Consider the following 16996-nt stretch of genomic DNA (forward strand, 5'->3'; position numbering starts at 1 on the left):
GCTGTGATAGTGATATTGAAGGCTGGCACAGTTTCCCTGTCAAGGACGCCATTTGTCACCAAACTATAAAAGTTATCAATTGACTTCTCCAGTTGGAAAGGGAGGTTGTTGGGCACTGAACAGGTGGTTTCCCCATTGATTCCTGAATCCTGATCTTGAACATTTAAAATGGCAATAACAGTTTCAGAAGGTGAACTTTCCAATATAGAGTTGGTAAAAAAGGTAACTATCAGTTCAGGTGCATTATCATTTAGATCTGTAACATGGACAACAACCTTTGATCTGTCACTCAGCCGTCCCCCATCCTTGGCTTCCACTTCAAACTGGTGTAAAGTAGACATCTCATAATCAAGTCTGCCTGTGAGAGTTATTTCGCCTGTTGTTGAATTAAGGAGAAATATCGAGAAATCAGTTTTTGACATTTTCTTGAGGTAGTATTTCACTTCTCCACTAGTCCCTTCATCGAGATCTGTGGCACTTACCATAAGTACAATAGATCCTTTAGGAATATTCTCTTTGACAGTCACTTCATAGATGGGTTGACTGAAAACAGGCATATTGTCATTGGCATCCAGAACTCTGACTTTGATTTGCACAGTGCCAGACCTGACTGGATCACCTCCATCTGTAGCTGTGAGGATTAGGTCATAAACTGACTGTTCCTCCCTGTCCAAATGTTCTTTTAGTACCAGTTCAGTGTGCTGAACACCATTTTCTCCACTTTGAACATCCAGGAAGAAATGACTACTATCTGTGAGTTGGTAGCCCTGTATAGAATTTATGCCCAAATCTGGATCTTGAGCCTCTGTTAGAGAGACTCGGAATCCAGGTGCAGATATTTCACTGATCTCCAGCTCCTGTTCCAATACAGGGAACTGTGGAGCATTATCATTTATATCTGTAATTTCCACTTCTACTCCATAAAGTTTTAATTTTCTCTCATTAAGAACCTGGAACTTTAAGACACACTTCTCTGCTACTCCACAGAGTTCCTCTCTGTCGATTCTCTCAGAAGTTTGCAAATGGCCATTGTTGGCATTCAAAGCAAAATATTGAAATTTACCTACATTAGGGACGATGCGGAGTCCATGTTCTGAAACCTGTTTCCCATCCACTCCCAGGTCCTTTGCAATATTTCCTACAAAGGAGCCTTTGTGCATCTCTTCAGAAATGGAATAGTGGATCTGTCCAGAAACTGCCTTCCAAGCAAGGAGAATGATAATAAGGCATTGCAGGATTTCCTTTCTGCAACTCCATGACCTCAGAGTGTTCTCCATTCTGGAACAGCTGGATAAATTGCCCTGTCTCTTATTGCAAAAATGACTGTATCCAAAGAAGAATTCTAATCAAAATGTATCTCCGTTTTGCTCTTCATTCTGTCAGCCAACTCCTTTTTCCCCACTTAATTCGTCCTGCTGTATGTAAGAGAACAGTAATGCCGGACTGAGTGAATGTTCATTGCTCTTCCTTATTGGTGAACAGTGACACTCAGAGGTTCAGCCCCAAACTGCAGAAACTTCGTTTTCAAATATTTTGAAATATAAATAGGATTTTAACACATTGGGTCCCACAAAATGAGATTATTTTCCATCCCTTGTAGAAAGAAATTTACCAAAATGCACACACAGCCAGGGACATTATGAATATTTTATGTATGCATTTTCCTTTTTCTCTCAGATTTCACTATTTGGTGCTGTAGTCCAAATAGAATGACCAGAAGAAACCTTTCCATTTTCCCAGCACTGTTATTCACAAGATTTTCTAGATTACTTTTTTGTACAGAGAATTATGAAGTCAGGGCCAAGAGTCCCTCCTGTTTTCATCACCTATCAGCTTATTATTGGAAGCTATTTTTAGTTGTTCTTCAAAACTAACTTTAAAAAGTGGCCAGGCCTTTCAATATTAGTAAATTGAAATGTCTGCCTTGAATTTAAATACAGTATGTGCTTAACCCTCCTCGGTCTTTTTGCTGGCCCACTTCTGTATCAATTTATCTATATATGTATCTATCCTCTCCACACATTTTCTCTCCTATTTTCTTCTACCCTTCCTTACAGGGCTTGTACCTCTTCCTTCTAAGTCTGACCATTCACATTAATTTCCTCATGAATTTCATCTACCTCTCATCTTTGTGTGCTTTGATTCTTGTTGCCTTGTTGATCATGGTGGACTGAGCTGTTTTATGTCCCCTTCCTTCCTCTGGTCTTCTTATCTTCTCTCAGCCCTCCATCTCTGCCACTTTCCCACTTTCGGTGAACCTGCTGCATACCGCTACATCTCTTCTCCCAGCTCCTACTATCGTTTGACTTCGCATAGTTATTCTATTTTCAGATCAAATCATTTGTTTCGAGAACTAGTGTGATGTACTGTCTAGGAGACTGAGGTTGATTTACTGATGGAAAGGGCTTTTAGAGCCAGCCTTTTCACAGGAGACTGTGCAGCTATTCCATCTCTCCCTACTACACAGATATTCTGTAGTATGAAAAAAGGATAGAAGAGCCAACCACATTCCCTAGTAACATTCTATTAAAGAGGCAGAAGAATTGCACAACAGAAGTAGATACAAGCTATGTGAATACTCTATATCCTGTAGAAGTAAAATTATCATACTGACTGCGATCTACTTCTCACACTTTGTTTAAAGGAAAATTAAACCAAGAAAAATGAATGTGCTACTTAAGCCCATTATTATATCATATCACTGAATTATAAAGTTGTTGAGAAAGATGGGGACATGCCTATGCCAAATCAATTTCTTGCTCATTGTCACATGGGGCAGTGAGTATTGTGTATTGATTGTGTGTATTGTGTATATAGATATGTTTCTCTATCTATCTATCTATCTATCTATCTGGCAAATATATTTATCTATTTGTTAAATAGCAGTAGTAGTTAGTCTTCTACCCTCTTGTTAGAAATTGGTATGTTTTGTATTCAAACATCAAGATTATTTTCAACATTGACTTTAATCTTTGCCAAAGAAATGAACACCAGTATTACATTCTTAGATATTCACTGGGCATAATCAGGCATTAATGGATGTGAACCTGCAGAAATGGTTGTTCAGTCACAGCGCATGAGGAAGCAATCCATGCCAGAGTGGGAAAGGCATTCTCTCAACTCTTAACTGTTGTTACCTGTGCTTTAATCACCATTTGCCTCCCATGTTTCTAGTACTGACAGGCTTGACTTACCTATGGTATGGATAGAAATTGTAGGTCCAGTGTGGTATGGCGATTTAAGTGTTGGATTAGGACTCCGGAGATTAGGGTTTCAATCCCCATTCAGTCATGGAAACCCACTGGGTTACTTTGGACAAATCACACTTAAGGATAAAACAGACAGCCCAGTAAAGCCGGCTTCTGGCTGGTTTGGGGGCATGGCATTTAGACATTACTCACCCCAGAGCCAGTGAAAAGCTGGATCCAGCAGCAAAGGAGCAGTTTTTTTTTCTGTCCCAAATAGGAGCAGATTTTCCCCCACTCCTATTTGGGGGGAAGCTGGCTGGATTGGGGCCACTGCATGCAGTTGCTGCAGCCCCCACCTGCTTCCTCTGGGGCAGCTTGAAGCCACTCCTTCAGGGCTGTTTCAGTCATCAATCTCAGAGGAATGCAGTGGAAAACCTCCCCTGAATAATCTTGCCAAGAAAACCCTATGACAGGTTCGCCATAGAATCAAATGTTAAAGCATATATAGAGAGACACAAACCTTAAGTGACTTCCACAACATTACCAACAAACAATTACCAATTACCAACAGACAATTCTTCCAGCTTTCCAACATCTCTAATCATAAAGAACTGTACTTCTATGCTATGCTACTTTACATAGTGTCAGGACTCTGGGATTCCTTTCACAAACAATATTACTCATTATATATTCTGTAAAAGAATAGAGGATGATTTTTTTTTTATTCATGACAGTGACATGTTTGGTTCAGAGTGTGATTCTGTGTGAGAAGTGATCATATTTCTTCTCTTTCCCTTTACTTAATGGGAAAAAATTGTATTTCGACAGAAAATAATAGTGTCTTGGTTCAAAATAGATGACATGGTTTTGAAGATCTGGTGAACCAGTTGGGTGATATGGTTCACCCAACTGGTGAACCATATCAGTTTTTCACTCCATATAAATTTGGTCACTGAAGGTAAACAAGGACTTTATTTACAGGTTTGATTGGTAAAGTACAAATGTGTCAGGAAATCAGACTGTAGCCGAACAATGGGCTTAGACAAAAGATCCCACCCACACACACATGAGACAATGATGGAGTTTAAGTTGCCACAACTGTATTGTTTACAGCCAGTTGTTCCCAAACTTTGGTCTCTAGTCTTCAACTCTCAGAATTTCTGATTGTTAGCCAATCTGACTAGAGCTTCTGGGAGTTGAAGTCCAAAACATCTGGGGAAGCAAAGTTTGAGAACCACGGGATTATAGCATTTAGCCTTGGTGTGGCATAAGGCATGGAACCAAGTATCAGATGACCCACCCCCTCATTGGTCCAGCTATTTGAGATGGGATCCACATGGACAGAAGCCACTATATGATTTCCTTGGCCACCCGGGGGTAAGGCCATAATGTAGGACCCTGAACTGGACCTGTCCTTCAAGACAATCTGAAAAGATGGACAAAGTGGGAAAATGGGCACACAGGTCTTAATTCCACCCCAGTGTTCAAACTGCCATCCCAAAAGCTGTGGCAAGCATAAAGCACCCACATACCCAAATCAGCAGACCATGACATGATGTAACTACACCAGAACCCACATGTACAAAATGAGCCAAGGGAGGCAGGATGGGAAGTCCTTTGAAGGAATATTATTTGGAGTTACAACTAGTGAGCACCACATGATTCCCACATAGACTGCAAGGAAGATTTACCTCTAATCAGTCAATTTACCTCCAGACTGGCTAGTTTTTTCTGCCATTTTCAGGAAGCCTGTGATTGCTACCAAGTTCCATGAGAAGATGATGCATTGCTGGTCCACTTCATCCATGCTTTCCTCCTGCCAGGAAAGGGGAGCTCCCAATGTTGACGCTTGTGAGAAGATTAAAGACTTGACCATAAGAAATATGTATTCACCTTAGAAACAAATCTGCCCCTGATTAATCTCTTTTAATGTAATTGTTCCCTTCATGCATCTTTTGCAAACAGATAGTCAACTGACAAATGTTAGTGCATTAACCTGTTTGAAACTTCATTCCTCAGTGGATGGTAGTATAGTATGATATTTTTTAAAAAATTAAAAGCAGTTCTTTGCAGCAGCCAGAAGCAGATTTAGATGTTGTTAGGCATTGTACTGCTGCTATAACAATTTATGTCACCAGGACATAAAGTGGACTCATCAACTTTATATGAGCCTCTCCTTCTGCAGTCACAAAGCACCTGTATGAAGGACATGCCTGCCTGTTGTTGTGGCTGCCAACTAAAATTCTGGATGTTGAATAATCCAACCCAGCTCCACTCAACCACAAGCTCCTCCTATCTGGTCATCCCGACCCGAGCCCAAGTTCCATGCCTTAAAGCAATTCACTACTGAAATACTTGGAAGATCACCTCCATACAAAGTGGAAATGTTCTCAGAATTAATGTCCCCAGTCGGTCCTTTGCTTTCATTAGAGTATCCAACGCACTTAGAAAGAAAGACAAAAACAAAACACCACTTTCCACCCTTCCCCCACAACTTCAGTGGAATTAAAAAAGAAATCTGTTATAATTTATCAATCAGTACTTCAGTAAATAAATTCATTCTCTTGAACGCTGCTTGATATTTACACCACTGTTAAAACTTCTTAAAATACAGGACATTATAACTCCTAACTGCTTTAGTGACAAGTTTCAAAAAGGATGAAAGAAAGAAGCAAATGGAAGAAAAGAGGGAAAAGCTCCCTGCACTTGATACAAATTGACCAGCATAGTGCTCTTTGCATTGTGCTGCTGCTCAGGCCATTTGGGATGCAACCATGGACATCTTGGATTCCACCCAGACTCCTGCTCACCCCTAGGGCTGCCCCTGAGCACTTGCTGGCAAGGTCTTGCCCATTGTTCACTACGCAGTCATGATGGTACACTATGGTCGTTACTAATCAGAAAGCAGGAGTGAAAGGAAAAAGGATTGTCTGGTTTGCCAATTGATATTTTTACTGAAACTATTACAAGGAATGCTATTGTGATAAGTGCTTCCAGAGAGGGAACAAAATTAAACTCACCATGTCTCCAGTCTTCATTTCAGAATTCAAATGGCTGCTTTCACTAAACATCAAAGAAAGATCAGATTGCCCATTGCCAAGGATATTCTGGGCTATTTGGACGCTAGGTTGCAAGAAAGCAAATTCATTCCGTCGAGATTCAGAGGACAGACAGACCTGGTATGAATAAGGCAAAGTCCCTTCCTCATAATTTGGGGGGGAAAAGGCTCCAGTCTTAGAATGAGGATCAGGGACAAAACACTGAAGGAAAGTGGGGTTCCTTGATCTTTGGAATCTCATCATGATGGTCAATGTCACCGTCACCAGGAACAGGAAGGACACCAAAGCCAAAGCCAACACCAAGTAAAACTGTAGATCAGATGGAGACCCTAAATCACTAGGTTGGGAATTCATCTCTGGCAGGGCCTCTTGAAAGTTCTCTGCAAACACCAGGTTCACAGTCACAGTGGCTGAGAGGGGAGGATGCCCATTATCCTTCACCATGACGACCAGCCTCTGCTTCACAGCATCTCTCTCAAGTAACACTCGCGCTGTTTGAATCTCTCCCGTGTGAGAGCCAATAGTGAAGAGGGAAGGCTCTGTGGCCTGTAGCAGATGGAAAGAGAGCCACGAATTGTGTCCAGAGTCAGCATCCACCGCTACCACTTTTGTCACTAAATAGCCTGATTCAGCTGAGCGAGGCACCATCTCAAAGACTGATGAACCCTCAGGTGCTTGGGAAGGGAATAGAATCTGGGGGGTGTTATCATTCCTATCCAAGACACACACTTTCACTGTGGCACTGTTGCTGAGAGGAGGAGAGCCTCCATCCTGGGCCCTCACTTGAATCTGAAACTCCCTGAGTTGCTCATAGTCGAAGGAGCGCTGGGCATAGATGGTTCCAGTTTCAGAGTTAATGGAGATATAGGAGGAAATAGGTAAGTCTTCAATGTTGCTACTGAGAATGGAGTAAGTGATTTGGGCATTGCGGTCTAGATCTGGGTCAGAGGCCTTCACATGGAAAACAGAAACTCCAGAAGGATTGTTCTCTAAAATACTGGCAGTATAGGAAGATTTTTCAAAGACTGGAGGGTTATCATTGATATCTGAGATGTGTATGGAGATGGTTTTGTGTGTGGACAGAGGAGGTGTGCCTTTGTCTGTGGCTATGATTGTGATATTATATTCTGAGGCCCTTTCTCTGTCAAGGGGACCATCTGTGAGGAGTTTGAAGTAATCATCTGAAGATGAGACAATCTGGAAAGGTACAAATTCCTGAAGATGACAAGTGACTTCCCCATTTTCTCCAGAATCCCTGTCATGTACTTTAATGAGGGCAATCACAGCTCCAGGTGCAAGATCTTCAGGAATTGGGCTGGAGATGGAAGTAAGGATCACATCGGGAGCATTGTCATTCTCATCAAGAACTTCAATTTCCACATTGCAATGTGTCAGCAATCCTCCTCCATCACTTGCTTGTATTATCATCACATAATTTTGTCTGTCCTCAAAATCAATATTCTCCATAAGTATAATTGTTCCATCTCTGGAATCCACATTAAATACCTTCTGGCTGCTATCCTGGATTTTACTAATAGTATAAGTGATCTCAGCATTTGATCCTTCATCACTGTCAGATGCTTTAACCTGAAGCACAGACATCCCTATGGGTGCATTCTCTTTTAGGCTTCCCTTATATGTTGCCTGGGAAAAAACTGGTGTATTATCATTAATATCAGTTACTGTTACTAATATTTTAGCTGTACCAGTTTTTTTAGTTTCTCCTCCATCCATGGCTGTAAGGATCATATGGTATGCTTGTTCTTCTTCCCTGTCTAATTGTTTCAGCAATATCAATTCTGCATATTTCCCACCATCTTTGGTCTCTTGAACTTCTAGCTTGAAATATGGAGTGGAGCTCAATTGATAATTCTGGAGAGAGTTTACTCCAATGTCATCGTCTTCAGCAGTTCCTAGGACGAACCTTGCTCCTGGAAGATTAGACTCACTCACTTTAAGATGAATATCTTCTTCTTGGAAACGTGGGGCATTATCATTGATATCTTGGATGAAAACTTTTACATGGAAAATATTCAGTGGATTGTGTGCCACAATTTCTAATTTTAGGACACAAATAGAAGACTTTCGACAAATCTCTTCCCTGTCTATTCTGCCCTTCACATACAGATTTCCATTTTGCTCATTTAGTGCAAAATATTGCTTTTCTGAAGAAATCCCAAGCTTGCGTTTTGGCATGTCACTGATCTCTAGCCCCAAATCTTTAGCAAGGTTCCCCACAAAGGAGTCCTTTTCTGCTTCTTCTGGCACTGAATAGTGAACCTGCTCAGACACCACAAAACAGAACACAGACCAGAGTATGAATAGAAGGAATACTTGCCACAAACTGCTTTCCTTGATTGTCTCTCTGTACCTTGCCTTCATCTTTATTATCATTGCTTCTTCTTCCTCTCTTCTTTTCCTCCCTTCAAGTGTCCCAGTGATTTGCAGTAATATAGCAAAGTTGTTTTCCTTATTAGCTGATCCTTAAGAAATTGAGAGCATTCCTTTCTGGATCAGGTTTTTAATCAAGCCTCCTCTTGGAATTCCTTTCAGGTCAGTTGAAATGTAATGGAAGGATATTGCAACAGGAAATGTAAGGTTTAATCTATGCTTGCTCCCTCGTTGTCCAACAGCGACACTCTGAGTCCACACAGGGAACTGTATTTGCTAATAATTTCTCTTTCAATTTTGCATTGCTATTTCCTCCTGCTTTCTATGGAGAACTTTAGGATATCCATATATTCTTTAATATTGTTTGAGCCATATTATTCTTCATATAATCTGGCATTGTAATTTCCACAACTCTTGATCTGAACAAGAGAAGTTACCTGAAGAGAAAAAAATGCACCCAGAACCCCTTCATGAACATTTCTGCCAGAATTATGGCGCATAAGAATTCTATATTCATCTATCAGCTGCACATGATAATGCTTTCTTTGCTCCCAAGCATCCTTGTTTGACTTTTTAAAAACATAATCTTCCTTATGTCGGCCACCAATATAGAAAGAATGCAATACAGTAATTTTAGCTTTATGATGGAAAGGAAAGAAAGTTATTCTATTTTTTTATCTCTCTAGTTTTCCATGTGAGCTCCAGCAGTGTGACCCATATACTTAAATCCTGTTTGCTATTTTCTTATTACTGGTGTACATTCATTTCTTTAAAAAAAAAATCAGTACCTGCAAACATATATAATTCTTCTGTACTGATTTGACATGTCTGGCATTATATATAAATACAGATGTTTATGTGAAGAGAATTTTTTTTAAGCAATGCATTCAAAACATAAAATTTCCTGTCGAAGTTTCAGCTTGTCAGCCATGTAAATGACTCATACAATTAGAATGGTTTTGCACTGATCCATTGTTTTCTACTATTAAATTCATTAGAAGAGAGTAATCCAAGGTGGTTTTGGATGATGAAATGTGAATTAAGGGGGACTCTGAAGATTAATTGATGGCACAACACATTTGATAAGCAATTTACTGATAGTATTGCCTATATTGCTCTGAGTTAGATGTGAATATAGCTTCAGTATTAGTGACTGATTTTCTGCCAGTGACTAGGTACTATTGTGTTGTTCTATATAAAAGATTGGACAAATATAGTATTTGTATAACACTCAGGCTAAAACTGGACACAACCCATTAAAAAACCATGTACTTAGCTAATGAACCAGTCTAGTAATGAAGATTCATTCTTGGAAGCAGCTTTTCACCTTTTCATCTATGGAGAACTATAGTATGGATTCTATACATGTGTTATTTTCTCCCTGTCTGTATGCCTATTTGCCATAAGGTCACAGAATCATAGAATCATAGAGTTGGAAGAAGCCCTCAGTCTAGACACTATATTCCCATTGATGCAGCACAGAATTGCATTGCTTTTTTAGCTATCACATCACTCTGACCCACATTGCTGACCCACTCCTAGATGCCTTTCACATATACTGTCATCAAGACAGGTGTCACTATATCTGTGCATTTCATTTTTACTGACCAAGTGTAGAATCCTACATTCTTCCCTGTTGACCTTAATTTTGTTTGCTTTGGCCCAACTTTCTAATTTGTTAAGATCATTTTGAATTTTGATCCTGTCCTCTGGGTTATTAGCTACCTCTCCTAAATAGGGTCATCAGAAAATTTGATAAGCATGTCCTCTATTCCATCATCCAAGTCATTGATAAAGATGTTGAGAAGCACTGAGCCCAGGACAGAATCCTGTGGCATCCCACAGACGAGAAGGAGCCATTGTTGAATACCTTTTGGTTTCAGTTGGTTAACCAATTACAAATCCAACTAATAGTCACATTGTCTAACCCACATTTTACTAGCTTTTTTTCATGGTTATCATGGGTGATCTTATCAAAGGCCTTACTGAAATCAAGATAAACTACATCCACAGCATTCCCTTTATCTTCCAAGCTTGTGACACTATTTTAAAAAAGGATCAGATTAATCTGGCATTACGTTCTTTTGAGACACTCAACTGCCTTTTATTAATCACAGCATTCCTTTCTAAATGCTTACATAACTGTCTGTTTCATGATCTGCTCTAGAATCTTTCCTGATATTGATGTCAGGCTGGTAGTGATGTCAGGCTGACTGGGCAAGAATTATGTGCGTCCCCCCCCTTTTTTTTTTGAAGATGAGGGTCAGCATTTGTCCTCCTCCAGTCTGTTGGGACCTCTCCTGGTTTCCTGCAATTCTCAAAGATTATTGACAGTGATTCTGAGATTACTTATGCCAGTTCTTTTAATATCCCTGGATGTAGTTCATGTGGCCCTGGAGACTTGAATTCATTTAGAGTAGCTATGTATTCCTGTACTGCTTCTTTATCTATTCCATGCTGCATTTCACTTACTGCATCATCTGCTTCATTTCCTCCAGGTTGAGCATTGCTGTCCATTTCAGAGAATACTGAGACAAAGAAGGTGTTGAGTAGTTCTGCCTTTTCTCTGTCCCCTGTTAGCATTTCAACATCTACTCCATGCAGTCACCCTGCCATTTTCTTGTTCTTCCTTCTGTTACGGACATAACCAAAAAGGCTTTTTTATTGTTTTTAACTTTTCTAATAAGATTGAACTTGTTCAATCCTTTAGTTTTTCTGACTAGTTCTTCTCCCTCCTGTTGCTGGCTATTTGTTTGAATTCTTCTTTAGTGATTTCCCCAGTTTTCCATTCATGTACATGTCAGGAAAAAGCCACATGGGATATATAGTCACAAGAAATATAATATGTATATGAATGTATTTGAAACTAACATGACACAGCAAAAGTTATTGAATTGTCACACAGGTGTTGTAAGTAATGTAATTGGAGAGTCCTGAAAGCCAAGGACATATGAGGCAATGACAAAGTGAAAAGATGCAAATTGATATCACCTGAGAGTCATTGAGTGGACAGTAATGTATGATGCAATGTGAGGGCTAGATTGAGCCAAGTATGGTATGTCAATCATAATGTATGTACACGCCCAGGAGGTGGCAACTGTATAATGAATAGAGAGACAAATGTCTATATAAGCAATAATGTATGGCAATACTTTTTGTGGGTATAGAGGAGTATAGTAGTGTGGGTATTGAGGAGTGTGGATTTTGTGAGTAGTGAATTGTTTTGTGCATAGTGTATATATTAGAATAAAAGTAGATCTTTTATATAAGAAGACTACTGTGTTGACTGGTGTCTTGAGAGCTGAACAAGAACCAGCAGACTCCAGAGAAGATTGGAAGACATCTTCAGCCAATTCTCAGAGCTACTGGTCAAACTGGTTGTTCTTCCGCTGACCAGGGTGGTGAGAGTGAAAGCCAGGAGAAGAGCTGCAACTCCCATCATCCCTAACAGTACATGCCCCTCTTGAGTCTCAGCTCAGTTGAAAGTTTTTAAGACATCCTTTTTGGCTTTGTTTCCTCCTCATTGGAACTGTTTGAAATTGTGCCTTCAATATTTCACTTTTAAGAAATTTCTATCCCTCATGAACTTCTTTCTCTATTAGTATTTCTGACCATGGAATCACCACCAGTATTTCCTTAAATTTACTGAAATCAGCTTTCTTAACGTCTAGAATGCATGTCTGACTAGGCTTGGCTTCCCCTTTCCACTGTCTAACAGACTCCAGAAGAACATGGTCATTCCCGCCTAAGGTTCCTGCCACTCCGCAACTCCCCCCATTAGCCAGATCATCACTGTTGGTTAGGATCAGATCTAAAATAGCTGATCCCCTAGTTGCTTTTTCCACCTTCTGGGCAATGAAATTTTCTGTAAGGCAAGTGAGGAATTTGTTGGATCTTAAATTTTTGGCAGAGTTTGACTTCCAACAAATATCGGGATAGTTGAAACCCCCCATTACCACCACATTTCTCCTTTCTGACTGTGTGGACATGTGTTCCAGGAAGGCATTATCCAAGTCCTCAGTTTGGCTTGGAGATCTATAGTAGACCCCCACCACCACCACCACCATCTCATCCCTGTTGTTTCTCTTCCCCTTAATTTTTAATCAGATACTCTCAACTTGGCTTCCAGGATTTGTTCCAGAATCTGTTCACTAGTGTACACATCCTTAATGTATAATGCTATTCCACTTCCCTTTCTGTTTGGTCTATTTCTCTGTAATAGGATATAGCCTTCTATTACTACATTCTAATTATGAGATTCATCCTACCAGGTTTCACTGATGCCTATTCTATCATATTAGCTTTGCTGTGTTAGGTATTCATGTTCATCTTCTTTATTTCACATGCTCTGTGCATTAGTGTAAAGACATCTAAGACCATGGGACACCCCCCCTCACTCACAGTTGCCTATGTAAAGTTTTACCCCTCTCACTGTCAGGCATTGTACTATTTACCTTGATTCCTCTATAGCATTTTGACTATTATCTCCAACCCTTATGAACTCCTGCCTTCCAAAATTATTATAAAAACATCTAAGACCATGGACTCTTCCACCATCTGCCTTTTGAAGGCGTTTTTCCTCCCACAGTTTGACTCTTATGCTATTTGCCTTGTTCTCAGTATAATATTTGCACAATTAACTCCAGCACTTGATGAACTCCTGCCATCAAAATACTGTCTCCCGCCCTCACATAACTCTTTTTAAAGCCCTTCTGATAAGTTCTTTCAGACTCTTGCAAAAATGCTCCTGCCAGCTGCTGTGAGATGCAACCCATTTCTCGCCAGATGTCCACCTCCATGAAACTGCATACCATGGTCTAGGAAGCCAAATCATTCCTGGCGGCACCATTTGCAGAGCCAGTTCTGGGTATATATGACTCTGGATGTGGTACTGGAAAATGTGCATGTAAAATTCAGTATATAGCTAGTGCTTCTGAAAGGATGGAGTAGCCATTTATGCATGTCAACACTCAGAGTAGATGGTGATGGACTTTCCCTTCCAGCCTGATGAGAACTTGCCATCTCATACAGGGGGTTGTTGCACTTAACTGATCACACATTATGCATCTTTAGAATTTGAGAATTCAAAGATATGTGTAAGTATGTGAAATACTGTTAAACTGCTATTTAGTCCAAACCCCCTCAAGACAGTTTACAGCAAAACTTTAAAGACTGCAATATAAATTCAATAACAATGATAAAAATGATATAAAAGAAGAAAAGGCTCCAACAGACTTGAATAAACTGGAGAAACAAACAGAAAATACAGTGGAATGAAAAGATCTTAACAGCCTGGGTATATCCAAACTATAGCAATCCAAACTATAGCATTAGAGCTCTCTGTCAGAGAATTCCAAGTACTTCAGAGAACTACAAATTCCAGGATTACAAAGGATGGAGAAAAGCAGTTAAAATGGCATTAAAGTGCTATAACTGTGAAATATAGATACTTGTATGAGGAGTATGGAATGTCTAAATATAAATACTGAAAGAGCCAATCAGGCCACTCAAAGGAGGACATTCCATATCTTCACTGGCAACAGGACACAGAGCAATGCTCTCATTACAAATCCTTTACTTCACAGTTGTTGATTGCTAAGTTCTGCTGATTTGTCCTAGAAGTACTAAACTGGCTTTTCTTAGAAGTGTAGACAAAGCCAGACTCTATCAATTGCGCAAACTGTGATAATTGGGCACTACTGAAATTCACAGGGCTAGAGCCAAACCATCTGTGCAATTTTTGTGCCCAGTAAGGTGGAGTGAGATGAAAAACAGTTAGAAGATAAAAAACATTAAAGGCACGAACCCTATTAACTTTAAAATAAAACAGAAATGTACATGCTCACCTGACTGACAGCTGCATCCTCCTTAAAGTTATTTGACTCATCTGTTGTTAACAAAGGATCTGGTTTACTGGGAGCCTGTTGTGGTGTCAGCGTATTTGTGCAGCTTCCAATTGGAAAAAGAATCTGGCTTCTGCGAGAACCCGAAGTCAAAGAAACCTCATGGCAATAAGACTGAAGAAATGCCCGGACACCATCAATCCCTACAAACTGTGATACTGGAACACCACTGAAATTCACACTTCCAGTTTCACACAGCTGAGAATTTCTCCATCTGTACAACTTGATGGCCAATAGCACAAGAAGGAAGGTCAAGAACAAGCAGGAGACAAAAGCCACTGCAACTACCAAGTAGAAGGTTAGGTCTGACGGGTGGTCTATAGGAGCTGAGATGCTGCTGAGATCTGACAGCATTTCAGGAATACTGTCGGCCAGCACCACAGTGACTGTGACAGAGGCAGAGAGAGGGGGCTGCCCATTGTCCTTCACTAAGACCACTAGGCTTTGCTTGAGGGCATCTTTTTCTAGGAAGAACCGGGCTGATCTGATCTCTCCAGTGTGGAGTCCCAGAGTGAAGAGCCCTGGTTCTGTAGCCTTGGTCAGTTGGTAGGAGAGCCAGGCATTCTGGCCGGAATCCGCATCAACTGCCACCACCTTAGTGACCAGGTATCCTGGTTCAGAAGAGCGAGGGGCCAGCTCTATCCCAGTGGAGCCATCAGTCGGAGGGGAGGGGTAGAGGATTTCTGGAGCATTGTCATTCTGGTCCAGGATGAAAAGAGTCACTGAGACATTAGAACTGAGTGGTGGGGAGCCCCCATCCTGGGCCTTGACCCAGAACTGAATCTCCCGGATCTCTTCATAATCAAAGGAGCTCAAAGCATAGACAACCCCAGTCTCAGAATTAATGGACAGATAAGAGGAAAGTGAGGAATCATAAACATTTTCTTCAGTAATGGAGTATGTAAGCCTGGCATTCTCTTCCCAGTCTGGATCATTTGCTCTTACAGAAAAGATGGAGGCTCCTCGCTGGTTATTCTCCATTAAAAATGTTATGTAGGCTGATTCTACAAACTGAGGTGGGTTGTCGTTAATATCTAAAATGTGAAGTGGTATTATAGCAGTTGTAGAAAGAGGAGGTGTTCCATGGTCAGTTACTGTTATAGTGATATTGTAGATTGCAACCAATTCTCTGTCAAGAGCACTGATGGCTACCAAGTTGTAGAAGTTATCTATGGTTTTTTTCAGCTGGAAGGGGAGATTTCTGGGAACTGAACATGTGACCTCACCATTAATTCCTGAATCTTGATCTTCCACATTTATAATAGCAATAACTGTTCCTATTGATGTATTCTCATGGATAGTATTGATCAGAAATGTCACTGTTAGTTCTGGAGCATTGTCATTCAAATCTGTGACTATAATTTCAACTTTTGCTGTATCAAATAGCCCTGCATGGTCTTCAGCTTGCACCTCAAATTCATAAAAGGATGATGTCTCAAAGTCCAAATTTCCAATGAGTGTTATTATGCCAGTTGTTGAATTTAAAAGAAACATCTGTGAGACCTTCTTGGCAGTTTTTGTGAAGGAGTATTTCACCTCTCCATTGTTTCCTTCATCAAGATCTGTTGCTCTGATTGCACAGACTGTAGACCCCTTTGGAATATTTTCCTTAAGGCTTGTTTTATAGACTGTTTGGCTGAAAACTGGAGCATTGTCATTTGCATCTAAAACTGTGACTTTTATTTGAGCTGTGCCAGACCTGGTAGGATCACCTCCGTCAAAAGCTGTGAGGATTAGATTATAAACTGATTGCTCCTCTCGATCCAGATGTTTTTCCAACACCAGCTCAGCACGCCTGGCACCATTTTCTCTTATTTGCACATCTAGAGAAAAATGACTACTGAGTGTGAGTTGGTAGCTCTGTATAGAATTTGTGCCCAAATCTGGATCATGAGCTTCAGGTAAAGGAAACCGAGACCCCTGAATGGCTATTTCATTAATTTTCACTTCCTGCTCACCTGGAGGAAAGTGAGGAGCATTATCATTGATGTCAGCAACTTCCACTTCAATTCCATACAGTTTCCTTTTACTTTCAACAATAACTTGAAAATTCAAGATGCACTTCTCCGCCCTTCCACAAATTTCCTCTCTATCTATCCTCTCAGAGGTTTGTAAATGGCCATTGTTGTAGTTCAAAGCAAAATACTGAATCATACCTGTCCTGGTAAGAATCCGGAGTTCACGATCTGAAAGACGATTTCCATCAATTCCTAGATCCTTTGCAATGTTCCCCACAAAAGAGCCTTTCTGCATCTCTTCAGAAATTGAATAATGAATCTGTGCAGAAACTGTTTCCCAAACAAGCATATTTAAGAAGCATTGCAGGAAGATTCTCCCTTTGCAGCTCCACAGATCTTGCATTTCTCCTATCCCCTTGCAACTGGTTCTGGCTCAAAAGCTTGGGGGTTTCAATTTGAAAATATATATTTATAGTTTCCTCTGTTAAGACCCCCTC

General features: G+C 40.4%; 2 protein-coding genes across 2 annotated transcripts in view; one reads left to right on the plus strand and one right to left on the minus strand.

The window, feature by feature from the left end:
* Nucleotides 1–16996, plus strand: part of LOC121929051 (protocadherin gamma-A5-like) — a 177596-nt gene that overhangs the window by 4526 nt on the left and 156074 nt on the right. The window lies entirely within an intron of this gene.
* LOC121928516 (protocadherin gamma-A6-like) lies at nucleotides 14455–16991 on the minus strand. Its single transcript, XM_042463355.1, has one exon. It carries the CDS (start codon nucleotides 16900–16902, stop codon nucleotides 14455–14457), a length of 2448 nt encoding a protein of 815 aa, XP_042319289.1. The 5' UTR covers nucleotides 16903–16991.

This window comes from Sceloporus undulatus, chromosome 4, assembly GCF_019175285.1.
Source record: "Sceloporus undulatus isolate JIND9_A2432 ecotype Alabama chromosome 4, SceUnd_v1.1, whole genome shotgun sequence".
NCBI lineage: Eukaryota > Metazoa > Chordata > Lepidosauria > Squamata > Phrynosomatidae > Sceloporus > Sceloporus undulatus.